Source organism: Panulirus ornatus, chromosome 17 (assembly GCF_036320965.1).
Source record: "Panulirus ornatus isolate Po-2019 chromosome 17, ASM3632096v1, whole genome shotgun sequence".
Lineage (NCBI taxonomy): Eukaryota > Metazoa > Arthropoda > Malacostraca > Decapoda > Palinuridae > Panulirus > Panulirus ornatus.
In genome coordinates this window covers 54,201,339-54,225,574 of record NC_092240.1, presented here as the reverse complement: position 1 = coordinate 54,225,574, position 24,236 = coordinate 54,201,339, and the positions used below count along the sequence as shown (strand labels likewise).

General features: G+C 51.9%; 1 protein-coding gene across 12 annotated transcripts in view; it reads right to left on the bottom strand.

Annotated features, from left to right (window-relative positions):
- The window catches only part of Eph (Eph receptor tyrosine kinase), a 1,175,025-nt gene that overhangs the window by 305,314 nt on the left and 845,475 nt on the right, over positions 1-24,236 (bottom strand). For all 12 annotated transcript variants that reach the window (XM_071672575.1, XM_071672576.1, XM_071672570.1 and 9 more), the window contains one exon: positions 14,822-14,901. In XM_071672575.1, the coding sequence (XP_071528676.1) occupies positions 14,822-14,901 (80 nt within the window). The remainder of the gene's footprint in view (positions 1-14,821; positions 14,902-24,236) is intronic.

Genomic DNA, 24,236 nt, shown 5'->3' with positions numbered 1-24,236 from the left:
TGACGGTCGGGGCTGGAAGGATAATAAGAGGCAGGGAGAGGAGTCCAGATCTAGAAACAAGTTGGACCAAACAATGAGAACACGAACTGGTATCCAGGTGGGGCCCGGTGCATAGAGACAGGGAGGGAACCACAACACGGAGCAAACACAACGATCGAGGACAGGGAGGGAACCAACACAGGGAGGTTCAGACAGCGATCGAGGGGAGGGAGGGAACCAACACAGGGAGGTTCAGACAGCGATCGAGGGGAGGGAGGGAACCAACACAGGTTCAGACAGCGATCGAGGACAGGGAGGGAACCAACACAGGGAGGTTCAGACAGCGATCGAGGGGAGGGAGGGAACCAACACAGGTTCAGACAGCGATCGAGGACAGGGAGGGAACCAACACAGGGAGGTTCAGACAGCGATCGAGGGGAGGGAGGGAACCAACACAGGTTCAGACAGCGATCGAGGACAGGGAGGGAACCAACACAGGGAGGTTCAGACAGCGATCGAGGACAGGGAGGGAACCAACATAGGGAGGTTCAGACAGCGATCGAGGACAGGGAGGGAACCAACATAGGGAGGTTCAGACAGCGATCGAGTGGAGGGTGGGAACCAACACAGGGAACGAAGGAAGAAGAAGAGGAGGAGGAGGAGGAGGAGGAAGCACAGCTGGTCCTCGCCAGGGCCGGCCGCCACGCGTGGCCAACTATGAAAACAAACAGACGCCAACACTACGTAAACACTACGCACATTCCACCACAATTAGATACAACGCCAAATCCCCTGAATGGCTTTCACATCCCTACCACATCCTAGGAATCCCACCCTTCAAGTTCTACCTCCACCTTCCTGACGCACCCGTGTATGGCACGTGTCAAGGTGTCTCTCCCTCCTCCGCCTCCAAGCGAGGGCAAGGCAGGTCAGGAGGAGGAGGAGGAGGAGGAGGGGAGGAGCGGGGAGGTTAAAGGCGGCCCTGTCCCCCTCCTCCTCCTCCGCCCATGATAGATGGTCACGCGCATCATGTAGCGTCCGCGCCAGCACCAGGCCAATTATACAGCATGTAATCCCTCCTGATACAGTAACTCTCCGTAGACGCCACACAACGCTAATTGCTCCACGCTCGTTAATTAATGAACCGTCGTCCTGCAAGGGGGTGGGAGTAGAAGAGGGGTATGGGGGGGGGGAGAGATATGCTAGTAAAATAACGGGGGAGTTAAGGGTAAACTAAGGGGTACACAGATAGGTAGAGAGGGTCTTCCTCACTAGTCTCCCCTTTCCTCTCCCCGCACCCCCACTCTCCCCGGGTCCTACTCTCCCCGGAGAGAGCGGACTAACCAACCACAGTGCGCACAAACGTCGGCAGTAATTCACAAGCAAACAACGAGCAGTGCGCTGCTTTTATTGCTCCTTGTGACGGAGGAGGGGGAGGCGGTGCTGCGCTGTGGTGCTGGTGGCGGGGTGGTGATAGCGGAGTGGTGCTGGAGTGATAGCGTAGTGGTGATGTAGTGATAGCGGAGTGGTGATGGCGTGGTGATAGCGTAGTGGTGGCGTGGTGATACTGTAGTGGTGGTGTAGTGATAGCGTAGTGGTGGTGTGGTAATAGCGTAGTGGTGATAGCGTAGTGGTGGCGTGGTGATAGCGTAGTGATGGCGTGGCGATAGCGTAGTGGTAGGGTGTGATCGTGTAATGGAAGGGTTGTGATAGTAGTGGCTCTGGCGAAGGCCTACAGTGGGTGTGGTGGCAGCGTTGATGGCATTGTGGTATGGGGTTTGCGAGATGGGTGACGAGCACCTTGATGCTACAGACTGTTACAGTAATGGTTGTATAACGTTCGGAGTGTGACACGCGTCTGTATGTATGTATGTGTGGGGGGGAGGAGGAGGACACGAGTTACGTCCATGTAGTGGTGATGAAGAGGTCGAGAGGTGGTGGGTGGGTAAGTGGGAGGGGATCACGACTGTGTGTAGTGGGCAGTCTACCACCACACTATCTGGTCCTGGGACGATGATGACTGGATGACTGTGCCACAGGCACAGCAGACGGGGTGTTCCAAGGCCCGTCTTGACGGACACATATAAAAAAAAAAAAAAGACGCGAAAAATCATTACAAAATAATGGTTGACGCGCGTGATGTATGCATCCGACCCAGGCAGGTCCGGTACCGGGGGTCAAAATACCAAGCATTCTCAGTGGTCAACGTAAGTCAAAACACACGTACCTGGACTACTATGACCAGTGGGAACAACCCTACAAACTGTACAGTTTCAGAAAACCAGTTACCACGGGCAGTTTTCTTTGTGTGTGTGTTGTGTGTGTCACCTACCAGTTGTGATCTCAAAGCTCGCTGGGCAGGACTACTCGGAGGGGGGAGCTCTCTCTCCTCACGGTTCCACGACACTAGAATCAAAATTTCCGGCAGAAGGCACCCGGAAGGTCCCGGCCAATATGCAAATGCGCCTGGGAAGACGGCGGTAGGGGGGGGGGGGGGTTAAGGAGTCGTTCCATCTATCAGGGTCCGTGTAGACGTTTACCTTCACACACACACACACACACACACGGAACTCACTACACCATCTACGACCCTCGGTACATAGCTAAATGCCCATGTCCACACGGACACCTTTATGTAATTTGAGATGACGTATGCGTCTCCGTAACTCCATCCTGTACCGTGTTTCAATCTCTGTAACGGAATACATGAAGTCCTCAGCCCACCTCTGTAATTTGCCTCATGCTCGCCTTTGTTTATATACACTCAAGTTTGACGAGTGACAATAACGTCTCGCCCAGGCCACACCAGTGAGGGGAGTCTCGCCCATGTCAACAACTTGGGTATAAAACGTGTCAAAAATTTGCTTCCGCAAGTTAAATAACTGGCGTAGGGAAGATGTCAACTCTGCGTACGGTAACTTGAGTACCTATACATACGACGCGCGTCAAGAACTTATATACATGTTGGATGCGTCAATAATTCAGCGCATTGCACACTTCGAGACTTTGCTGCCGCCGTACGCGGCGTCAACAGCTTGTGCGTACGACGTCTCAAGAACGCATGCGTATGATACGCATCAACATCTATCGAGGACGGAGGTTGCAAGTGGTCGCCAGCTGGATTGCCTCTGCTTCCTGAGGTTGGGCCGCCTAAACTAACATCAGAACCCCCCACGATCCTTAACCCCTATTCAAAACACGACGGTACCAGCTTCGGACGAGACAACGTGACCTATGACCTGACCCTGAGAGAGTTCGGGCAAGAGCCGGGCCGTCGCAACCCACAGGTCGCCCAGTCGTGCTCTCGCCTTCGAAGGTCGTCCAGACGTGTTCGAGAGTCGTTCCATCGTGCTCAAGTGCTAACCCAACGCAGACAATAGTTACCATTGTACTGTCGTCTTCCTTGACCTTTCATATCAGGTCATAGTAGGCCTACAGTTCTCAGTAGGCCTACTGTAAAATGCTGAGAACATAATTCGGGTCTCCTCCTACCGGCCCTGGCCTCTACAGAACAGGAGGGGACTGGAACTTAAGAGGACTGGAACAATGAATCCAGCACCCTCATCTAGGCCTACTGTGGTCAGATGGCGGCCAGCCAAACCCTTCAAGGGTCTGGAAGCCGTCCAGTTCCCTCCCAGCCAGCAGAATATTACCGGAACTTTGGAACGAATGTTGAAACTTCAAGAGTCGAGACCATTAGCGACCTGGAAGCCGTCCAGTTCCCTTCAAGCCCGCGGAATATTACTGGAACTCTGGAACCTTTGTGAAAACTCGACCAGCAGCTATCTGGAAGCCGTCGAGTTCCCTTCCAGACCGCGGAATGGCACTGGAACCATGGAACCAGCATAAAGATTTAACGACACCTTCTCATCCCTTCTTACTACGCCATAGTTCATATATACCAGCCTACACCCTAGAATATACACCTAAAAACAATCACCATGTATACCCAACTACATCTGTATACATGGGAACTACAGTATAGTCTCACGTACCATAACCCAGGTCATTGCGTTAATGCTAGGCGCTGAGGTCACGACCTAATAAAATACTACGAGCGCAGAGGTCTTAGACCAGGCCACCACCGGCTACAGCCGCGTCTGCGTCGCCGTCTGGAGTAAACAGGACATAGAGTGAGTCCTACGTCTACCGCTCGTCCTCTTGCTACGTACACAGACGCCACGACCAGCACCAGGACCCGACAAGCACTCGCCCTCTTCGTCATTCAGACGTTAAATTGTTATATGAATAAGTCAAGGACAACAACAACGACAAGAAAATAATAAGAAAATGAGTACAAATTTGTTTATCATGTGTCAAAACAGAATGATCTTGGGTGATTTACATGTAAGACGACACTATACCGTCGACTCTCTCAATACAAGGTTCTCAACGCGGCATCAGTATCAGACGACCCCTTCCTCCCCACTGTAACCAAGGAGACATCCTCTCCCTTTCCACCCCACACCCAGGCGACACCCCTTTCCTCCCCAACCCAAGGAACAGCTCCACCCAGAAGACACCCGTATGCTCCCCAAGACCACACTGGAGACCACCCTTTTCCTTCCCATCCCCAGCCAACAGGCACCCCTCTCCTCCCCCAAATCCTCCAGGGAGACACGCCTCTCCCTCCATTCCTTCCGTTAAGCGGGTCTAAAGGGAGTTTGGAAGCACGGGAGAAGTGGTCGTGTTTCTCACGACAGGACGAAAGGCAGCATAGTAGAAAGAGATATATAGATAGGTAGATAGATAGATAGATAGATAGATAGATAGATAGAGAGAGAGAGAGAGAGAGAGAGAGAGAGAGAGAGAGAGAGAGAGAGAGAGAGAGAGAGAGAGAGAGAGAGAGAGAGTCATTGTCTAGGCCTGCGCGAAATAAATCACGCCAGCGGGGGTACACCGGGGACTCCACTTTAATTTCCCCGATGAACCACACGTCTCTGGTAGGCGGAGGGGACTGAGGGAGGGGGGGACAGTATATGAGAGGTGGTAGGCCAGGGATGTGGTCGGAAGCTGGGATGAAGGGGGTTGGCTTGGGACGGGGGTTCTGGATGGGGTTACGCGGGAGGGGTAGGCTGTGAATGGCGGTCTAGCTGGGGTTAGACTGGGGATAAAGTTCTGTCTGGGGTTACCGGGGGGGGGGGGGGGGGGGGGGGGGGTATAGGCTGGGGGGTGAGACCGAAGCTGGGGTTACTGGGGATGACTCTACGGGGACGATACAGCACCAAAGGAGGGCGTGAGGGGGCTACAGCGGTCACGCAGGAAACGAATTACGTAAAGACTCCATAGATACACAGACCACACAGACCCCAAGGTCCAAGCGAAGCAGCCTGGGCCTTAAAGCAACTGGAAGAGGTGAAGACCCCTTAAAACCAATGGACGAAAAGGATGGCAATGTAAGGGGGAGAAGCCTCATCAAAGCCGAAGGGATGGTAATGGATGGAGGACCCCGATAATTCGTGTCTGTTACGAAAGTCATTTGTATAACGCACCATTCAGAAAGCGTCGAGATCATAACGTACGACCTGAGCACGACAGTGCGAGCCTTGGGCACGACTGTACGACCCATGGAGACGGAACGACCAATGGGCGAGACAACACACCTGTCCAATACACAGGTTCTCCCCACACCTGACTACACTTCCAATTCTTCTCCTTGTTGTTTTACAGGTCGCAAAAATGCCATACGCCTTGACGATCATTAAAAGAACTACGTATCTCTATATTCATCAGTAATTCTAACATGAATATTGCATTCCCTGTACGTTTACAGAGGGTCAATATCACTGCTTTCGCCCACCTCTACATAAGGGATAATACCAGTGCTTGTGTCCAATCATCAAGCACTCAACCAATGCTCAAAGCTCCATCGTTTCCAGGTCCATTCGTCTACAACTTCATTTGTCGAGAAATTAATCACCTTTAAGAACACGACACTTGCGAGGGGCAGAGGAGGGAAGCGAGAGAGACACACACCTCCTTCACTGGATGAGAAGGGGAGGATCTACATGAACGCTGTAATGACAGGAAAAAAAAATACTGGAAATGGGGACGGTGGGAGAGAGAGAGGAGAGAGAGAGAGAGAGAGAGAGAGAGAGAGAGAGAGAGGAGAGAGAGAGAGAGCCAAGGTTTCATCGAGGGAGAGACGAACTCACATGTGACGTTATGACAGACCGTTCCTTTGTCTCCAGCACGGCAGAGGGGAAAAAAAAAAAATTGATAACCATCCACATAATCAATAGCTGAGGGTCATCAGGTAGGGCCATCACTGTACCCTCCCCAGCTGATGAGGAACCTGCTGGCTGCTGCTCCTGTCGGCGCCCACGGGTCTTACAGGCATTGGATTTCAACATCTGAGTCCGAAGACGCTGCCTGGCACAGACGGCATCATGAAACTGGAGAATAAGAAGATTACCATATCTACGCTACCCCTCCGCCGGGGCCTCGCTCTGCCCCACCGAGGCTCCAGGGGGAACAGAAAGAGGCGGGGGCGGGGCGGGGGTGAAGATGTGGGCGAAATGGGAAATGATGGAAGACGAAACATATCCTAACCACAATCCATCTTCTCACCCTGACGTCCTTTTGTTTCCTGATGTATGATGGAGGAGGAGGAGGAGGAGGAGGAGGAGGAGGAGGAAATGTCTTCGATGTGAAGGTAATCACTTACTAGGGGATCCAGACCACGGGAGGAGGGTGCCAAGAGAGGATCCCCACACCCCGAGGTCTACAACTCCAAGCGTCTTGGCCTAGAAGCCGCCAGTGGTCAACTACATAAGCCGCCACTGCTCAAGGACCACAAAAAAAAAAATCAACTAAAATAATAAAATACAAAAATAAAATGATAAAAAAAAGACATAAATAGACACCGAGCTCTGGAAGACGTCCATATTTAAGGAGCTTCTCTGATTAGAGTTAAGACGCTTTGAGATCTTGGTCACGTCAGCTACATCTGTGTCGTCCTCCCCGCTACCATCCCCTCACGCCACCTCCCTCTCTCCTCCTCCTCCTCCATATCAAGTCCAACTCAAACCACAACAGAAGACGCTACCCGAGAGGCTCTCTCTCTCTCTCTCTCTCTCTCTCTCTCTCTCTCTCTCCTCTCTCTCTCTCTCTCTCTCTCCTCTCTCTCTCTCTTCGCCCCCCCCCCCCCCGACTCTTTAAACACAGACCTTAGCCATCTCAATCAAGTGAATCGATCAGAAAATATTAGAAGCCACCTACTTACACAGGCATGCCACTCCATAAAACAGATGGAAATCAATGTGATTCCGCAATATTCGCTGAACCTCAATACAATTATTATTCACAGGTCTCTCTCTCTCTCTCTCTCTCTCTCTCTCTCTCTCTCTCTCTCTCTCTCTCTCTCTCTCTCTATAACCCTTCTGCCGCCCTCAGATTTCGCATGGCTGTATCCAGGCATCTCCAAGTTCTTTGCGAGGTGGCGCCAGGTGAGCATGCATGGGGGGAGGGAAACAGCATGGGAGGCCCCCATGCTTACCCATCATGATGACTGGTAGGAAAGTATGAGGGGAACCTACATGGGGGAAAGGGATGGGATGGTGAGTCCCATCACTGGTGAGGAAGCATGGGGACCTACATGGAGTGGGAGATCTCCCATGACCGGAGGGTATGTATGGGGACAGAACAGGGGACATGCCTGAGGACTTTGTGGAGAGAGAGAGAGAGAGAGAGAGAGAGAGAGAGAGAGAGAGAGAGAGAGAGAGAGAGAGAGAGAGGGGCGGGGAGAGGGGGGGGGGGGGGTCTGCGTGCTGGGAGCGGCGAGGAACAGGCTAGAAAACCAGGGGAATCTTCTACCAGATAACCATATTTCTGTGATTACGACTGTCCCCTGGCTGGCGCGGGTAGTACCACACCCACGACCACACTGGCCCCATACACACCCATGACAACACTGGCTCCACACACACCAACGATCACATTGACTCCACACACACCCACGACCACACTGGCTCCACACACACCCACGACCACACTGGCTCCACACACACCCACGACCACACTGGCTCCACACACACCCACGACCACACTGGCCCCACACACACCAACGATCACATTGACTCCACACACACCCACGATGACACTGGCTCCACACACACCCACGACCACACTGGCTCCACACACACCCACGACCACACTGGCTCCACACACACCCACAACTACACTGGCCCCACACACACCCACGACCACATTGGCCCTACACACACCCACGACGAGGGAACATCGTCAACAACGGCTAGAGACATAACTTGTAACACATCAAACACTCAACATACAATGACAGACGTCTGTATCTTCCAACAAGCCTTCTGCACCACAGACACCACCACCACAACACAGACACCATCACAGACTTGATCTCCAACAACGAACAACTCCACCAACAAACATGTCTAACACCAACACAGACAGAAACCACTATTAACAACCCGCATCGTTAATCAGAATAAACAAGCATTCATCATTCTACATAAACAAGCGTTCATCATTCTACATAAATTAACAAATACAGACAACTACATCGACAGACGCACACACTGGCCTCCGTGATGCGGTGGGTAGCATGACCCCGCATGGGTTCGAATCCTGTGCGCGGCAATCGGCCCACACCCAACTCAGGTATTCACATTCTCCTCTGTAGGAGGCTGGTCGATAAATGGATACCTGCTGTACGTTGGCCTCTCTCTCGTGCTCTGCTGTGAACCTGACAACTTCTCAGCCGCGTTATTCGTTGGCAAAACTAAATCCTTGGGTTTAACGCTCTCATCTTATTCCTCCTGTGATGTGGTCTCTCTCTTCTCTCTCTCTCTCTCCTCTCTCTCTCTCTCTCTCTCTCTCTCTCTCTCTCTCCAAAGTGCACGGGTTTCAGCTGTGCGGGTCATGACGGTGGGTTGTGAGGTTTTGCATCGCTGGTTTTCAAGTTATTTTGGGCGATTCTCATGCTCGGAAATGACTGCTTGTGGCGTATCATGTGATTAGACATACCATCGTGGTGCACGGGGACTGGGTACTGCACCTAGCACCATCACGGGGACTGCACTGGTACGTGGTACCTGCGGGGACTGAACCATGGGGAGCAGTTGGAGACGGGGAGCACTCAGCCCACCCCACATATTCCAGCACGATACAACTGATTCGAACCCCTGGCGGCGTTGTTTTTCTCCCGATATCTTAGCCGCTGAGCCATCCATCAATGCCCTTCCTCCCGCGGCCTCAAGTCGCTACTTCCCCCCTCCTCCTCCTCCTGCTCCTCTTCCTCCTCCCGCCCCCATTATTGTGGCGGGTTTTCATTACGAGTTGTCTTGCATGTGAATAGACAAATGGTTGGGCTAATGGAGGTCTTGTGTGGGTGGGGGAAGATGCTGGGACGAATCCGGGAGGGGGGATGGAAGCGTGGGGAGAAATCCGTGAGGGGGACGAATTCGCGCGTGGGGGACGAACCCATGATGGTGTCTGCTGGTTCTGATGATTAGGGCTGGTGTGTGTCTTGACGGTGGTTGGTGACTGTGATCACTATTCGTGTTGCCCCGTCTCTTATCATGCACCACACACACACACACACACACACACAATGTATGGTATGAGAGATTAACAACACAGCCACTACACCCCGGACGGGGGTGTACATCTACCATTGTACTACGTTAATCACACACGTTACGAGACAGCCTCCACACGTCCACTGACGAGATCAGAGGTCAGGGAGGGGTCATATCCAGCGGAGACACACCAAGGTTGGTTCCACTATCACGTTACCGGCCGGCGGTGGAGGGTGAGTGAGTGCCACAAATGGTCGCAGTTCCCTCCCGACAGAAGACGTCATCGCCACTTGGACAGAACATTTACTCCCTCCCCCACACACTCTCCGTCGGCCAATCCCTCGGCGGGACTAGTCGATCCCCCGGAAGCCTTGCCTTGAGGGGGGACTAGAGTAACCAAATTATCCCCCTATTCCCAGTGCTTAAATTCCCATCATGGATACAGGCCGCCTAAGATTGAGGACGCCTGGGATGGCTCCCTAAGATGAGGTGGGCCGTCGACGCTGAGGGACGGACGGGCGGGCTGGAGTCCCCCAAGATGAGGGAGGAATAAGGAACGGCGATTCCTGGAACGGGGAAGATGGGAAGGGGCGACGACTTGGGTGGGGAAAAGTGAGATGGGAAGGTCAAAATGGGAGGTCATGAGGTGGGGGACGAGGTCATGGGGAAAGTGAGAAAGAGGAAGGAGGGAATGCTCCCATGATGAGCTAAATGAAAAGGTTCAGCTCGAGCGAAGGCGAGGCTTTGAAACCACAAAGGAAGGTTTTCAGTTGTTTATAGAATATACATCAGGGAGACTTCAGTCACACGGCAGGAAGCCTTAACCAAGACTTCAGTCACACGGCAGGAAGCCTTAACCAAGACTTCAGTCAAACGGCAGGAAGCCTTAACCAAGACTTCAGTCACACGGCAGGAAGCCTTTACCTAGACTTCAGTCACACGGCAGGAAGCCTTAACCAAGACTTCAGTCACACGGCAGGAAGACTTAACCTTGACTTCAGTCACACGGCAGGATGATTTAACCAAGATTCAGTCAGACGACTGAAAGGTTCGAGAACGTAGAGATACCATCCATCATGCTTCGTCCACCCGACGAGGATCCGACAGGCTCGGAAATAACATTGTGGGGCAGTGACCAGACATGCCCTGGGCTGACCGACTGGCTGGTCCAATTGCTCCTGCTGGCTACCGGCTGATGTTCCTGGGTACTTACTGCTCCTGCTACTTACCGCTACGGCTATTGCTGCTGCTCCTGGGAACTGGCTCTGCAGGGTTCCCTCCTGCCCACAGGTCTTCAATGATGAGTAACAACACTGGTGTTTATGAGTCTGATGAGTGCTACTGTTTCCGCTAACCACAGCTCCTTAACTGCTACTGTCCGGCGCTACTGGGTGCTCCTGGGAGCTACAGGGATACCAGCGAGTGCTACTTCTATTACCCAACGCTACTGCTGTACGCTACCGACCTCTACCTGGACCCAGTGGATGCTGGCGGTAAGGATCTTCAACGCACACACAACAGCTCTGTCCAGTGAGGAGGGGCGTCCTCCTGCAGGAGATGCCGTCTGATTGGCAACCCAAGCTGCACCGTCAGAACCGCCAGCGTCCCTCACACGCCAACCATCCAGTTAATTGTATCCCTCCCACATCAACCATCCCGTTAACTGTATCCCTTCCACGCCAACCATCCCGTAAACTCCGTCCCTCCCACGACCAACCATCCAGTTAATTGTATCCCTCCCACATCAACCATCCCGTTAACTACATCCCTTCCACGCCAACCATCCCGTAAACTCCGTCCCTCCCACGCCAACCATCCCGTTAACTGTATCCCTCCCGCGCTAACTATTCCGTTATACGCGTTCCTCCCACGCTAACCATCCTACCAACCAGGCCCCAGCCAACGACAACCATCTTAACCTAAACGAGGCCACACCAACCATTCCATCAACCAAACTAACCTTATCCGTACACCACACTCTGCCTACGCCAACCATCCCATCTCCCACGCCAACGACACCATCAACCGAATCCCTCCCACGCTAACCACTGCATCAAGAGCACGCTTCCCCCGAGACAACCGCCCCACCAACCAAAAGGCGTCCCACGCCAACCAACAAACCACGGATACCTACCCCATCCATGTCATCCTCAATTATCCCATCCAATAACAGTCGTCCCACCCACCACGCCCAAGCAAAAACCTATCATCCCGACCCACTCCGCCCACCAAATACCCACCCACCGGCCTAACCTACCATCAAGGAACCTAATTAAATGGTCAAAAGGTGGGTAACGTCTCGTATCATAAACCCAGGTTTCGGCCGGGAGTCGCTAGCGCCCCCTGGGAGGGTCTGTTTTACATGGGAAATGTGTCTCCCTCGGGCCACGCACTACTACACAAACCTAACCTTACCTGGATGCAGCCGCGGGCTTCCAACACCTTAATTGGCACAGAACTACAACCACACACTCCTTCACACACAGGAAAACAGACACACACACACACACTCTTAACAGACATGTACACACCCTTCAACAGAGTGTACACAGACACACATATCATTTACACACACACACACACACACACACACACACAGAGAGGAGTAAAGACATGGCACAAATATACAAGGTCAAGAGACAGGTGTCAACACAAGTGTAAAAAACTCCCTCTCTCTGTAACACAACACACACACACACACACACACACACACACACACACAAAGGCACGATCACACCTGACAGTGAAGGATCGGATGCTTTAAAGGTAGGTCAAAATTCAAACCTTCCTCCCCCCACCCACCACACACACATGCACTATCAATGGCCCATAGAGAACATATTCTAGACCATCCATGAATTGTTTTAGAAAAAATTTACAATCACGTTATCAACACTCAAATACAACACTTATAAAAAGACGCCTTAAAGGAAAATGGATCAAGTTCATGAGATTACTAACCAACTAGACCACTTTTATTTTCAGGTCCTGAGCTCGACAATGCGACCAAAAGCTACCAATTCAGACCACTCAGGCTAAATAATTAGGATAAGATTGAACCTCCGTGCCCTGAACACACCCACATTTGAGGGGTCAAAACTACACATTCAGGGAGACCAAAAAAACACACCCTTACAGGGCCCAAAAAAAAGAGCACTCTCACGTGGACGGAAATACACACTCACAGCGACAAACACAACCTCTGAGGTACGAAAAGACACACTTAATGAACAAAAACACACTTTTACAAGGACAAAAACAAACACAAAAAATACCTTTATAAGGACAAAAACAGAGCAAAACACAACCTTATCAGAAGAAAAATAAAAAAAAAAGTCTTACAGGAACAGAAACTCAGCGACAATCACACCTCACATCCACACAGGCAGGGAGGGGTAGGCGCACCTACGACACAAGACAGACACACATGGCGACGCCCTCACGACAGACACCTGGGGGCACACGCATCATGTACACGCTGTCGCCAGAGTCTTTGGAGAGCAACAGAGGAGGCAAGTGGTGCTGGTAAGTCTGACGCCAGGAAATGTTGGGCAAGCTGTTCACTCCTACAGCCAGACAAAACTACATTAAGCCTCTCAAAAGAACATATAGAGGAGGTTCAAAAGTCCAAAGAACTTATAGAGGAGGTCCAGAAGTCCAGAGGAGGGTAAACAATGAAGGTGCTGGAGTTAAGAGAGATGTGTTACACGTTTAGGGCAGAGGCTCATGTCAACTTTGGAAGAGAGAAGAGTAAGGGAGGTACTGATGATCACAAGTTTCTAAACCATCTTGATGATTTAAGACAGTGAACCACAGTTCTTCGTACGACTGAAGAATAGAACAACTGAAGGTCGTAACAAAACTAAATAAGACTTTTGTTAAAAAGATGAAAAAAAGACTTTTATAGTATATGAGTAATGGATGAATGGAACAATGTGGACTAATGGGACTGAAAATGTGAACAGCATACAGAAATCTATAGTTCAACAATAGAAAAAGTCCAAGAGATGGGGCCCCACGAGCGCAGAACTCCGTCCTCATACAGTACAAGTAGGTAGCCACACACACACACACACAACAAGGTTCCATCACTGACAAAGGATGATGTTTACAAATTGAAGGGCAAGGAATGGGTCGTAGGTCGGCCAGGGGTTGGGCTAGGGCAAGGGCCTGGGCAAGGGCTAGGACGGCCCTCCTCACCGCCCTTCCCGACCCGAGCCCTGCCAGTCCCAGCAAGCGTCCCACCACTCCCAATAACACTAATGAGGAACCCGCGGTCTTCAAAAATTTCACTCCAAATTTCAAAAACTTCCAGTGTCTTGAAGAGGGTCACGGGGGAGGGGGGGGGGGGGTTGTGGAGACGCGAGACATGGGGGGGAAGGGTGGGAGGGGGTCTCCTCCGGGATCGTATTGGGACCGTCTCCTGGGAAAGGGGTCTCCTTCGGGACGCAGTGGGACCATCTGTTGGGAGGTATCTCCTAGGATGCAGTGGGACCATCTCTCGGGATGTGGTCTCTCCTGGGACGCAGAGACCATCTTTGGGGAACACACGGTATATTTTAGGACGACCTATTGTGATTTGTGTCCATTCGTTTTACATGTTGGGATCACCTGCTGGGGTGGCAAAACCGCTGGGATCATCAGTTGGGACCACGTCCTGGGATATGTACGGGCCCATACGTCCTGGTTGGGGATGATGATGTTGGTCACATCGACTGGGATGCAGTCTGCGTTGGGACCGTCCCTTGATTGGGACAACTTCTTGGGATGTGTGTGTTAGCAACAGTTGGGACACTGCAGCTTTTGGGATCCTCTACCGGGATGGGATGCTTGCTGGGATCACCCGCCAGTACGGTACTGTTCCCTCGGGACAATCTACTGGGATACAAGGAATTTAGGTGGGAGTACATGAATGGGAGGCCTGCAGGTATACTAAGGAAGCCTGGTGAATACACACACGACTATGGTCGTACCTCATGACACACGACTAGTCGTATCTCAAGACACGACTGGTCGTAGCTCAAAACACGAGTGGTCGTACTTCAAGACACACGACAGGTCGTACTTCAAGACACACGCCTGGTCGTACTTCAAGACACACGACTGGTCGTACTTCAAGACACACGACAGGTCGTGCTTCAAGACACACGACGTGTACTTCAAGACACACGACAGGTCGTACTTCAAGACACACGACAGGTCGTACTTCAGGACACACGACAGGTCGTACTTCAAGACACGGAAGTGGTCGTACTTTGGGACGTGCAAGAGTAGGTCGTACTCACCCCTGGTGTTGGAGAGTTGGGTCCGAAGGGATACCTGGTCCACTCCAGGGTAGATTCCAGCGTCGTGTCCAGCAGTATCACTGTGGGGGAGATAAGACACACGTTAGGGCACTGCAGGATACGCTTGTGGGGAGATGGGGGAGAAAAACACACTGTGGGGAGAGGCTAGGTCAGTTGGAGGCTACAGTGGGAAGGAAGGGGGAGGAAGCAGAGGCTGATGAATGGGGGGAGGGACAATGCTCCCCACATCCACCAACATGAAGGGGGTGATCGGTGTCGCAAACCGAACGTTGAGGGAGAAAAGGAGACACACACACACACACACACACACACACACACACACACAGGCCACCAGCAGACACAAGTAGCATTACAGTGAGGGGGATCAATGGCCACAAAACCCTCACACATTGACACATGAGGAAGGAGGCGATGCATGAGGGAGACGAGGGGGGGGGGGGGTCACTGACCTGCAAGGCAGACTGGGGAGGTAAGAGGGTCAGCCACCACCAGTGCCTAGTGTTGCAAGATGAAGATATATTGAGGGAGACTATTAACTCCCGCACTCACCCAACCATGGTTTATATATATATATATATATATATATATATATATATATATATATATTATATATATATATATATATATATATATATATATATATATATATATTCCTATGAGTCCACGGGGAAAATGAAACATGATATGATTATTACACGAAAGTGCACTTGGGAACTTTTCGTGTTTCATTTTCCCGTGGACTCATAGGAATATCTTGATCACGCGCAAAATTGTGATCCTTTCCAATATATATATATATATATATATATATATATATATATATATATATATATATATATATACACACACGTATATCAGAAGCCACTATTCACAGCCATGAGACCGGAGACTGAGGCTGGAGACCAAGTGCATTATCAAGGGCTTTCATGCCGTGTGCCCACGTAGTTAGGACATGAGGTTTAAATGGACGAAAAACGCCTCAAAAGAAAAGAGCTAAGTGACCTTCCTTCAGCACTATACGCTTACGCAAACACGGTTTTTGTACGCCGTCACCACCCTCCCTCCCTCACATGTAACTCCAACTGTAAATAACCACGGAACAATCCCCGGGTATATTGTGAAACATTCTTTATACTCGATACTCGAACCTCCCCCACCCTCCACAGCGGCCATTAAGACAGACAGACAAAAAAGACATTACATGAGAGGGAGGGACAGACGTTCCAAGGATGGGGTAAAGGAGAGGAAAACACGCTACAGACACAGAACAAACAAGCAGAGGAGCAGAGAGAAGAAGAAGAGAGAAAGAAGAAGAAGAAGAAGAAGAAGAAGAAGAAGAAGAAGAAGAAGAGGGAGGAAATAAGAGGACTTCGAGGGGACGGTTCGTCTGACGGAGGAGGAGTTGGAGGAGGACCCTATCCGAACAAGCCCATCGCAACGGGGAAGATGACTTTAACTCGGGGGAATGATTAACACACCCACCAACTCCAGCCCCACAACACGAGCCAGTAAGTTACGGGTCCTGACATTGGAGACATCGCCTGGCCCGGCGAGGGGGAGCCAGCAGCAGCGGTGGCGTTCCCCTCCCTCCCTCCCTACCCCTAGTAAATAGCAAGTGCTCGTGTAAAAACCCCTCGAGCACACAAGTTGCATGATAAACATTAAGAAGGGAATAGCTCACACGCGACATGCTGCACGGGCGCATGAAACAGGTCAACCCGTCTGTGTCCCTCACACGAGATGGGGAGCTGGGACGGACTGGGAGTGAGTTGAGACGTACCGGGGAAGGGTAGCTGTAATAGGATGGCAATGGAAATGAGGACTGGGTTGGTCCCGTAGGGAGAGAACTGGGACGAAGCGGAAAGGGAGCTGGAACGGGATAGGAGGTGGGCGTAAAAGGAAGGAACCTGGGAGAGGTTAATAAAGATAAGAGAAAAATACATTTAGGTATTGCAGTGAGAGAGAGAGAGAGAGAGAGAGAGAGAGAGAGAGAGAGAGAGAGAGAGAGAGAGGAGAGAGAGAGAGAGAGAGAGAGACCAGTACTTTTCTGGTGTCTCTGGCCATGCCTGACCGAGGCCCTTAAGACAGCGGCAGCAGCGGATCACGCACCACCCCCGCCTGCAGGAGAACGACCAGGGACCTCCCTCCTCCTGCAGGCTGGCTGGGTCACGTGATAAACCGTCCTGGGGAGGTTCATAAACAACCAGGGGAAGGAAGAAACAAAAACCGTAATAAACCTTGTAACCCTTGCGGAACAATGGCGTGTGGGGGCGGGAGGCGATGGTTTAACACTGCGTGTGAGGATGGCTTGAGCCGCCCCTACGGCTGAAGAGGCAGAAGACCCAACAGAATGCAAACAGAACCCGAAACAGGAACATTACCCAAGTAAATACCTGAAATAAGGGGATGAACGGAGAGGAAGACACGATAGGGAAATGCGCCCCATTATGAAATACGGAAAACAGGGAAACTGGTGTATGGGAAATACGTAAATACGGCGTGGCAAGAAGGGAAAATAACAAGAGGGTAACGGTACTACGGTCTACGTCGGCGTAGAGTACGCTACGCACGGCCCAGGGCGCGTCTGTAGGATGCCAGCTGCTGATTATGCTAATCATACGGGGGCTGAGGGCAGACGGGGGGGGGGGGGGGGGGGGGGGGGGGTTTAACTAAGGGGGGGTCAATCAAGTGGCCATCTTAACCTTCCATGACGCTAGGCACACTGGGTCCGGGTCCCGTCCCTTCCCCTATTGCATCGGCCGTTCTCTGGTCCGTTAGTTTGAGCGCCGCGCTCGGCCCGCTGCCGCCGCTCTACCCAGCCTCCAACAACCTGGCTAGTCGTCGGATATCTGTGCCAAACCCTCTCCTCACAAGGTGGCTATCCCGCTATTTCTTACGTGTATTCACGACAGGTTCTGATATCAACAGAGCTTATTCACTTGGCCTCCGACGCCCGCCCGGTAGTGCAGGAGGGAATGCAAGCGGTGATGCCCCCATCCTACCGCCCCGTCCTCCTATCACTTCCACAGCCACCGCACCACCTGGACCTCAAAGGCGGCCACACACCACAACCCCCCTCCTCCACCGGCTCTAGCCTGGTGGATGACAGGGAATATTCCACCACTACGGGCCAAAGGCCTGACCTTGCCTCCCTCTCCTTCCATTTCCATATTGAATACTTCTTGTGGGAGACGCCGCCGCGGGGTATTTCACTGGCCGACGACGAGAGTCGTATGATTTGCCTGCAAATCCTGGCAAGAGATACGGCACTGGGGCCGTGTGTGTGTCTGGACGGCCTCCACACACACACACACACACACACACACACACACCCACACACACACACACACGCAACCAGGGGACATCCACAGGGAACGGCCACCTTGATGATTCACAAGAAAACATCAACTTAACCATTTCATCCATACGCATAATCTACAACACAGTAGACAGGGACTAAAGCAAGAGGTAGATAATGGGGGGGGGGGGGGGGAGGGAGAGAGTGAAGCAGAAGAGACGATCGTGAGGCAGTTGTGAGGTGAGGAAGTATGAGGGAGTATATAGGGAGAGATAACACAAGACCTGATGGTCTATGACGAGGTTATCTGCTGGGGGGCAGTACATGGGAAGGACAGATAACACAAGACCTGATGGTCTATGACGAGGTTATCTGCTGGGGGACAGAACATGGGAAGGACAGATAGCACAAGACCTGATGGTCTATGACGAGGTTATCTGCTGGGGGACAGTACATGGGAAGGACAGATAACACAAGACCTGATGGTCTATGACGAGGTTATCTGCTGGAGGAGTACTGGAAGGACAGATACACAAGACCTGATGGTCCATGACCAGGTTATCTGCTGGAAGACAGAACATGGTAAGGACAGACAACGGAAGACCTGGTGGCGTATGACAATCTCTTGGATGATGAGTGTGGGAAGGTGAGGAAGGAGATGGTAATGGAAGAGTGCGTGGGTTGAGTACGACTGTGAGGTGTGTGGGAAGTGTGTCAGGAGTTCCGGGAACGAGCGTGACAGTGGGAAAAAGTGAGATGTGAAAAGTGTCGGGGGAGGAGGAATGTTTCAGGGACGTGGGGAAGGCGTGGAGTAGTGGGGTGAAATACGGGGGAGGAAGGGAAGAGCATTTGCCTACGGGTAAAGCTGGAGGGCAAACCTCTGTCTGTATGTAGGTATCAAGGTTTCTGGTCTGCCAGGGCAGCGTGGCGGGGTCACCTCTTCTGGCTGTGGCCATGTCAGTCCCTCCCAAGTAAATACAGGAACCCACGAACATTCAGGGTCCCAGCAGGGTGTTTTGTGTCGCTCAGCGATCTGCCCCTCCTTGCCCGCGTCACAAGACACACGGCACAAGGTTTAAACACCAGTAACTCAGCAATTACCTTCATGCACCACAGTAATTTGTCGTCAGTGGGCGGCGAAATGGCTGGGGACACAGGTAAGGACAGGAGAAGGGTGGGTATGGATGGAGTCGAGAGCACGTCAAGGTGTGTGTGAATACAGGTGGAGTTGAGGTGGGACTTGTGGATGACCGGTGGTGGAGTGGGAGTGGAGGATCGCGGTGGAAGTCCACGATGGATGGGGTGATAGGGGTGGATGTAGGTCAGGTCCCGATGGGGTGCTTGCCTGGGGAGACATGCTTCGAGTTCGAATGACCACACTTACTGGCGTGGGGAGGGGGGAGGATACGAGCCTGGCTCGGGGTACCTGAAGGAGCGCCAAGGGGGAGATCAAGGCGTTCGCTCCGGTAACTGCTGGTCAGGTCCGGAAGCAGGGGCGCATCAGGTCCCTGGCAGGGTCAGTTCCTAGGCTGGGGTAGGAGAGGACGTCTATATGGAGGGGCGTCTACCGGGGCAAGGTCTGAGTCTCGTCCAAATTTAGGTGCATCCTTGAGTGAAGAGGACCTGGGTGGGTGTGTGGGTGGAGGTGTGGGAGGTACCTCCTGGGGGCTGGGAATGGGCCAGGTTAGGACGAAACGACCACTGGGCCGAGGTTGAATCAGATCCAAATGGCGGGTGTGGGTGGGTGCTGTTTTCTGGGGCGGGGAGCAAGGGGGGGTCGTAATGGCGGCGCATGCTACCGTAAAGGCAGAGGATTTTTTTTTTTTTTTTTTACAGAGTCAGCTGCGCAGCTGTGTTTTTATGGCTTTAATTCCATACGTGCAGTAAATAGAGCCGGGTTAAGTTTACCTTCCTCCCAGCAGGGTGGTGCAGGCTACTACGATCGTTACGACCTTGGGGGTTAGGGATCAGTATGGCCTGCCGTCTAACCCCAGACTCCAGTTCTCGTAATATCTTACGAATGAACTCCCTCTGTGAGGCTCTCTCTCTCTCTCTCTCTCTCTCTCTCTCTCTCTCTCTCTCTCTCTCTCTCTCTCTCTCCTCACCTGCCCTGGCCCTTCACTACCCTTCCTCACCTGCCCTTTCCCTCCCCTACCCTCCCTCACCTGTCCTGGCCCTTCACTACCCTTCCTCACCTGTCCTGGCCCTCCACTACCCTCCCTCACCTGCCCTGGCCCTCACTACCTTTCCTCACCTGCCCTGGCCCTCCACTACCCTTCCTCACCTGTCCTGGCCCTTCCACTACCCTCCCTCACCTGCCCTGGCCCTCCACTACCCTTCCTCACCTGCCCTGGCCCTCCACTACCCTTCCTCACCTGCCCTGGCCCTCCACTACCTTCCTCACCTGTCCTGGCCCTTCACTACCCTTCCTCACCTGCCCTGGCCCTCCACTACCCTTCCTCACCTGCCCTGGCCCTTCACTACCCTCCTCACCTGCCCTGGCCCTCCACTACCCTTCCTCACCTGCCCTGGCCCTCCACTACCCTTCCTCACCTGCCCTGGCCCTCCACTACCCTTCCCTCACCTGCCACAACAGATTCGTCAACAGACAAGGAAGAAAACGGCGTAAACGTTGACACTGACAAAGGGAATAAAGGCCAACAACCATGGCGGGGTGGAGGTGCCTGGACCTGGCCTGGCCTGCCTGGCTCCCCGCCTGCATCCTACCCTCCCTCCTTCACCCGCCTCCTGCACTCCCCTGCTCCCGTCAACCCACCTGCAGCCTCTCACCTGCTCCCACCTCACCTACATCACGTCTTCCTACATTCCTGGGCATCACCTACAGTAGCTTTCGACCCCTTTAATATCACCTTTTCCCTACACCACCCACTTACCATCCCCCCCTTCCCACTGTTGACCCATCCCCTCCACTCACATCCCTTCTAGCACCCAACCCCTACTCCCTTCTCTCCCACTGCAGCACAAGCCAATTAAGGGAGAATCTCTCCCTAACGAGGCGCAAGTATCACCTTTTGACACACTCCATTTGACCTCTTCCAACATCGTTAATCACTGGCCAGGTCGGGGCTGACCCCGGCAGTCATAACAATTCTCCCAGAGAGGTATGTCAACACGGAGGGGGGAAGACCAGGATCTCGCTCACTCCCCTGTGCAACCACCCCGCCATCCTCCTACTCCTGAGAGAGAGAGAGAGAGAGAGAGAGAGAGAGAGAGAGAGAGAGAGAGAGAGAGAGAGAGAGAGAGAGAGAGAGGGTGAACCAACCCTTACCCTTACCCCAGCCAGCAAGAGTATACACCCCAGCCTACTACGAGAGTGTATACACCCACACCTCAGTCTACGAGAGTACACTTCCCTCTCCCATCTCAGCCTGCGAGAGAATACACCCATTTCGGCATATCTCTCTGTGTATATCACTTTCCAAGAGGAGGAACAGAGCAGGAGCCAAGTAAGGAACTTTCCCTCTGAGGCCCTGTCGACGCGGTTCTTGGCGCTACCTCGCTCACGTGGGAAATGTCGAGCAATCATTGACAAAAAAACTATACATATTCTGGCCCAGAATTAGAAAATAGTAATATCCATAAAAATGATTTATATAAATAAGGGTTAACTGTACCACGTTTTTATCTCTCACGTCACATGCTGATAACGATAACTGTTCGTTATCAGATAGCTAGATCCCCAAAGCGTTAAAGAGTCCCCACCCGGGAACTATAGCGTAGCTTACGCCAAATTTTTGCGTATTCACTCACTTTTGGGCAAGATGAATTATGTACGAAAATGCTTCATAATTACTACTCTTCAATTATAAACATTTGAGAAGTGATCAAAAATTACAAAAATTCTGGCATGAAGGCAACTTGTTCATTCCACTGTAATCTATGTATTTAACTGTACTATCTATCAACTGATAAGGCATCTATATCTTATCTTACCCCTCACTGTGAACAATGATACGCTGGGTAAATACATAAAGCTTCTAATCCTATATCAGGTCAGATATATGTGCCAACACCATATATATATATATATATATATATATATATATATATTTATATATATTATTATATATATATATTATATATATATATATGCGACATGAATGGTATACGTAAGCTGGGTTATTTTATATATATATATATATATTATATATATATATATATATATATATATATATATGCGATTTCCATGCAGATTTTGAAATCTTTTATATACAATACTTTACTGCAGTCCAGGAATTCATTATTTTTTTTAATTCAATATTTCTAATACTCAATTTCCTCACTTTACATACATTCCACACATACTATGTCCTGGGTAAGATAATATTGCCACTCGACAACCACCAGCTTAGTCTGAAAACACACCATGTGGTAGGTGGAGGCAAGCACAGAGCGGGTGCAATACAATGATATATGACTGGAAGGCCCAAGTGGACCTTGAGACCCAATAGGGTCCTCGTCTTTTCGATGGGAGGAGGAGGAGGAGGAGGAGGAGGAGCTCCATTTATGGCACTGGCGATAATACTTAGGGTCAGTATACCTTTAAACACAAGAGGTATACATAGTATACTAGCGAGCATAATATACATAATATACACACACATACTCTGCTTGATATACCAAGGATGGTCAGAGTACAGCGATGTGTTCCACGTATGAGAGCTTAATATACATCCACCTACTCCCATACGCACCCATTGCTTTCCCCCATCCCGTATCAACCAGCGACCTTCATCCACGCCTCCACACCAACCTCAGTCACCCATCCATCCCCCTACACCTCAGCATCTGACTCAGCCAATCACCCACCTATTCCCCCTACACCACGGCATCTGGCTCAGCCAATCATCCACCCATCCCCCCCTACACCACGGCATCTGGCTCAACCAATCATCCACCCATTCCCCCTACACCATGGCATCTGGCTCAGCCAATCATCCACCCATCCCCCCCTACACCACGGCATCTGGCTCAACCAATCATCCACCCATCCGCCCTACACCACGGCATCTGGCTCAGCCAATCATCCACCCATCCCCCCTACACCACGGCATCTGGCTCAGCCAATCATCCACCCATCCCCCCTACACCACGGCATCTGGCTCAACCAATCATCCACCCATTCCCCCTACACCACAGCATCTGGCTCAACCAATCATCCACCCATCCCCCCTACACCACGGCATCTGGCTCAGCCAATCATCCACCATTCCCCCTACACCTCACGCATCTGGCTCAGCCAATCATCCACCCATCCCCCCCTACACCACGGCATCTGGCTCAGCCAATCATCCACCCATCCCCCCCTACACCACGGCATCTGGCTCAGCCAATCATCCACCCATCCCCCCTACACCACGGCATCTGGCTCAGCCAATCATCCACCCATCCCCCCCTACACCACGGCATCTGGCTCAGCCAATCCACCCCTAACATCACACACCGTGAAAAGATTGGCTTTCATGACGGGAAACCGGCCCCGCCGTACCGTGCAATCTACAAACTTTATACCCAAGTTTATATAGACACAATTCTCCACCGTCTGAGCCCGTAGTTCTGTGCTACATCTCTCTCCTGGCCCGGCTGGTCTGGGGTCACAGAAACACGCACGCGTGCTGGGGGAGGACAGAAGGGGAGCTGAGGCTGGGGTAAAACTGGGGTTGTAGCAGAGGGAGGGGGTAAGACAAGTGGTAACGATAGTGGAACACGCAGGGGGTATTGTAGAGGGAGAGGAAGGGGGGGGGAGCCTGAAGTTAAGCTGGGATTTAAGCTGTAGTATGGCAGAGTTCAAGCTGGGGTCAGCAGGTTAGCAGAGAGCTGTTCGCTTAAATCTGGCCTGACCGGACAGGAGGGGACCACAGCACGCAGCAGCTGTGCTGAGGACAACAGCAGCGTGCAGCAGCTGTCCTTAAGGACAAGAGGAGACAGCAGCAGCATCCGTGTAGTGGTGCACACAGCAGCAGCAGCAGCCGTGTAGTGGTGCACACAGCAGCAGCAGCAGCCGTGTAGTGGTGCACACAGCAGCAGCAGCAGCCGTGTAGTGGTGCACACAGCAGCAGCGGCAGCCGTGTAGTG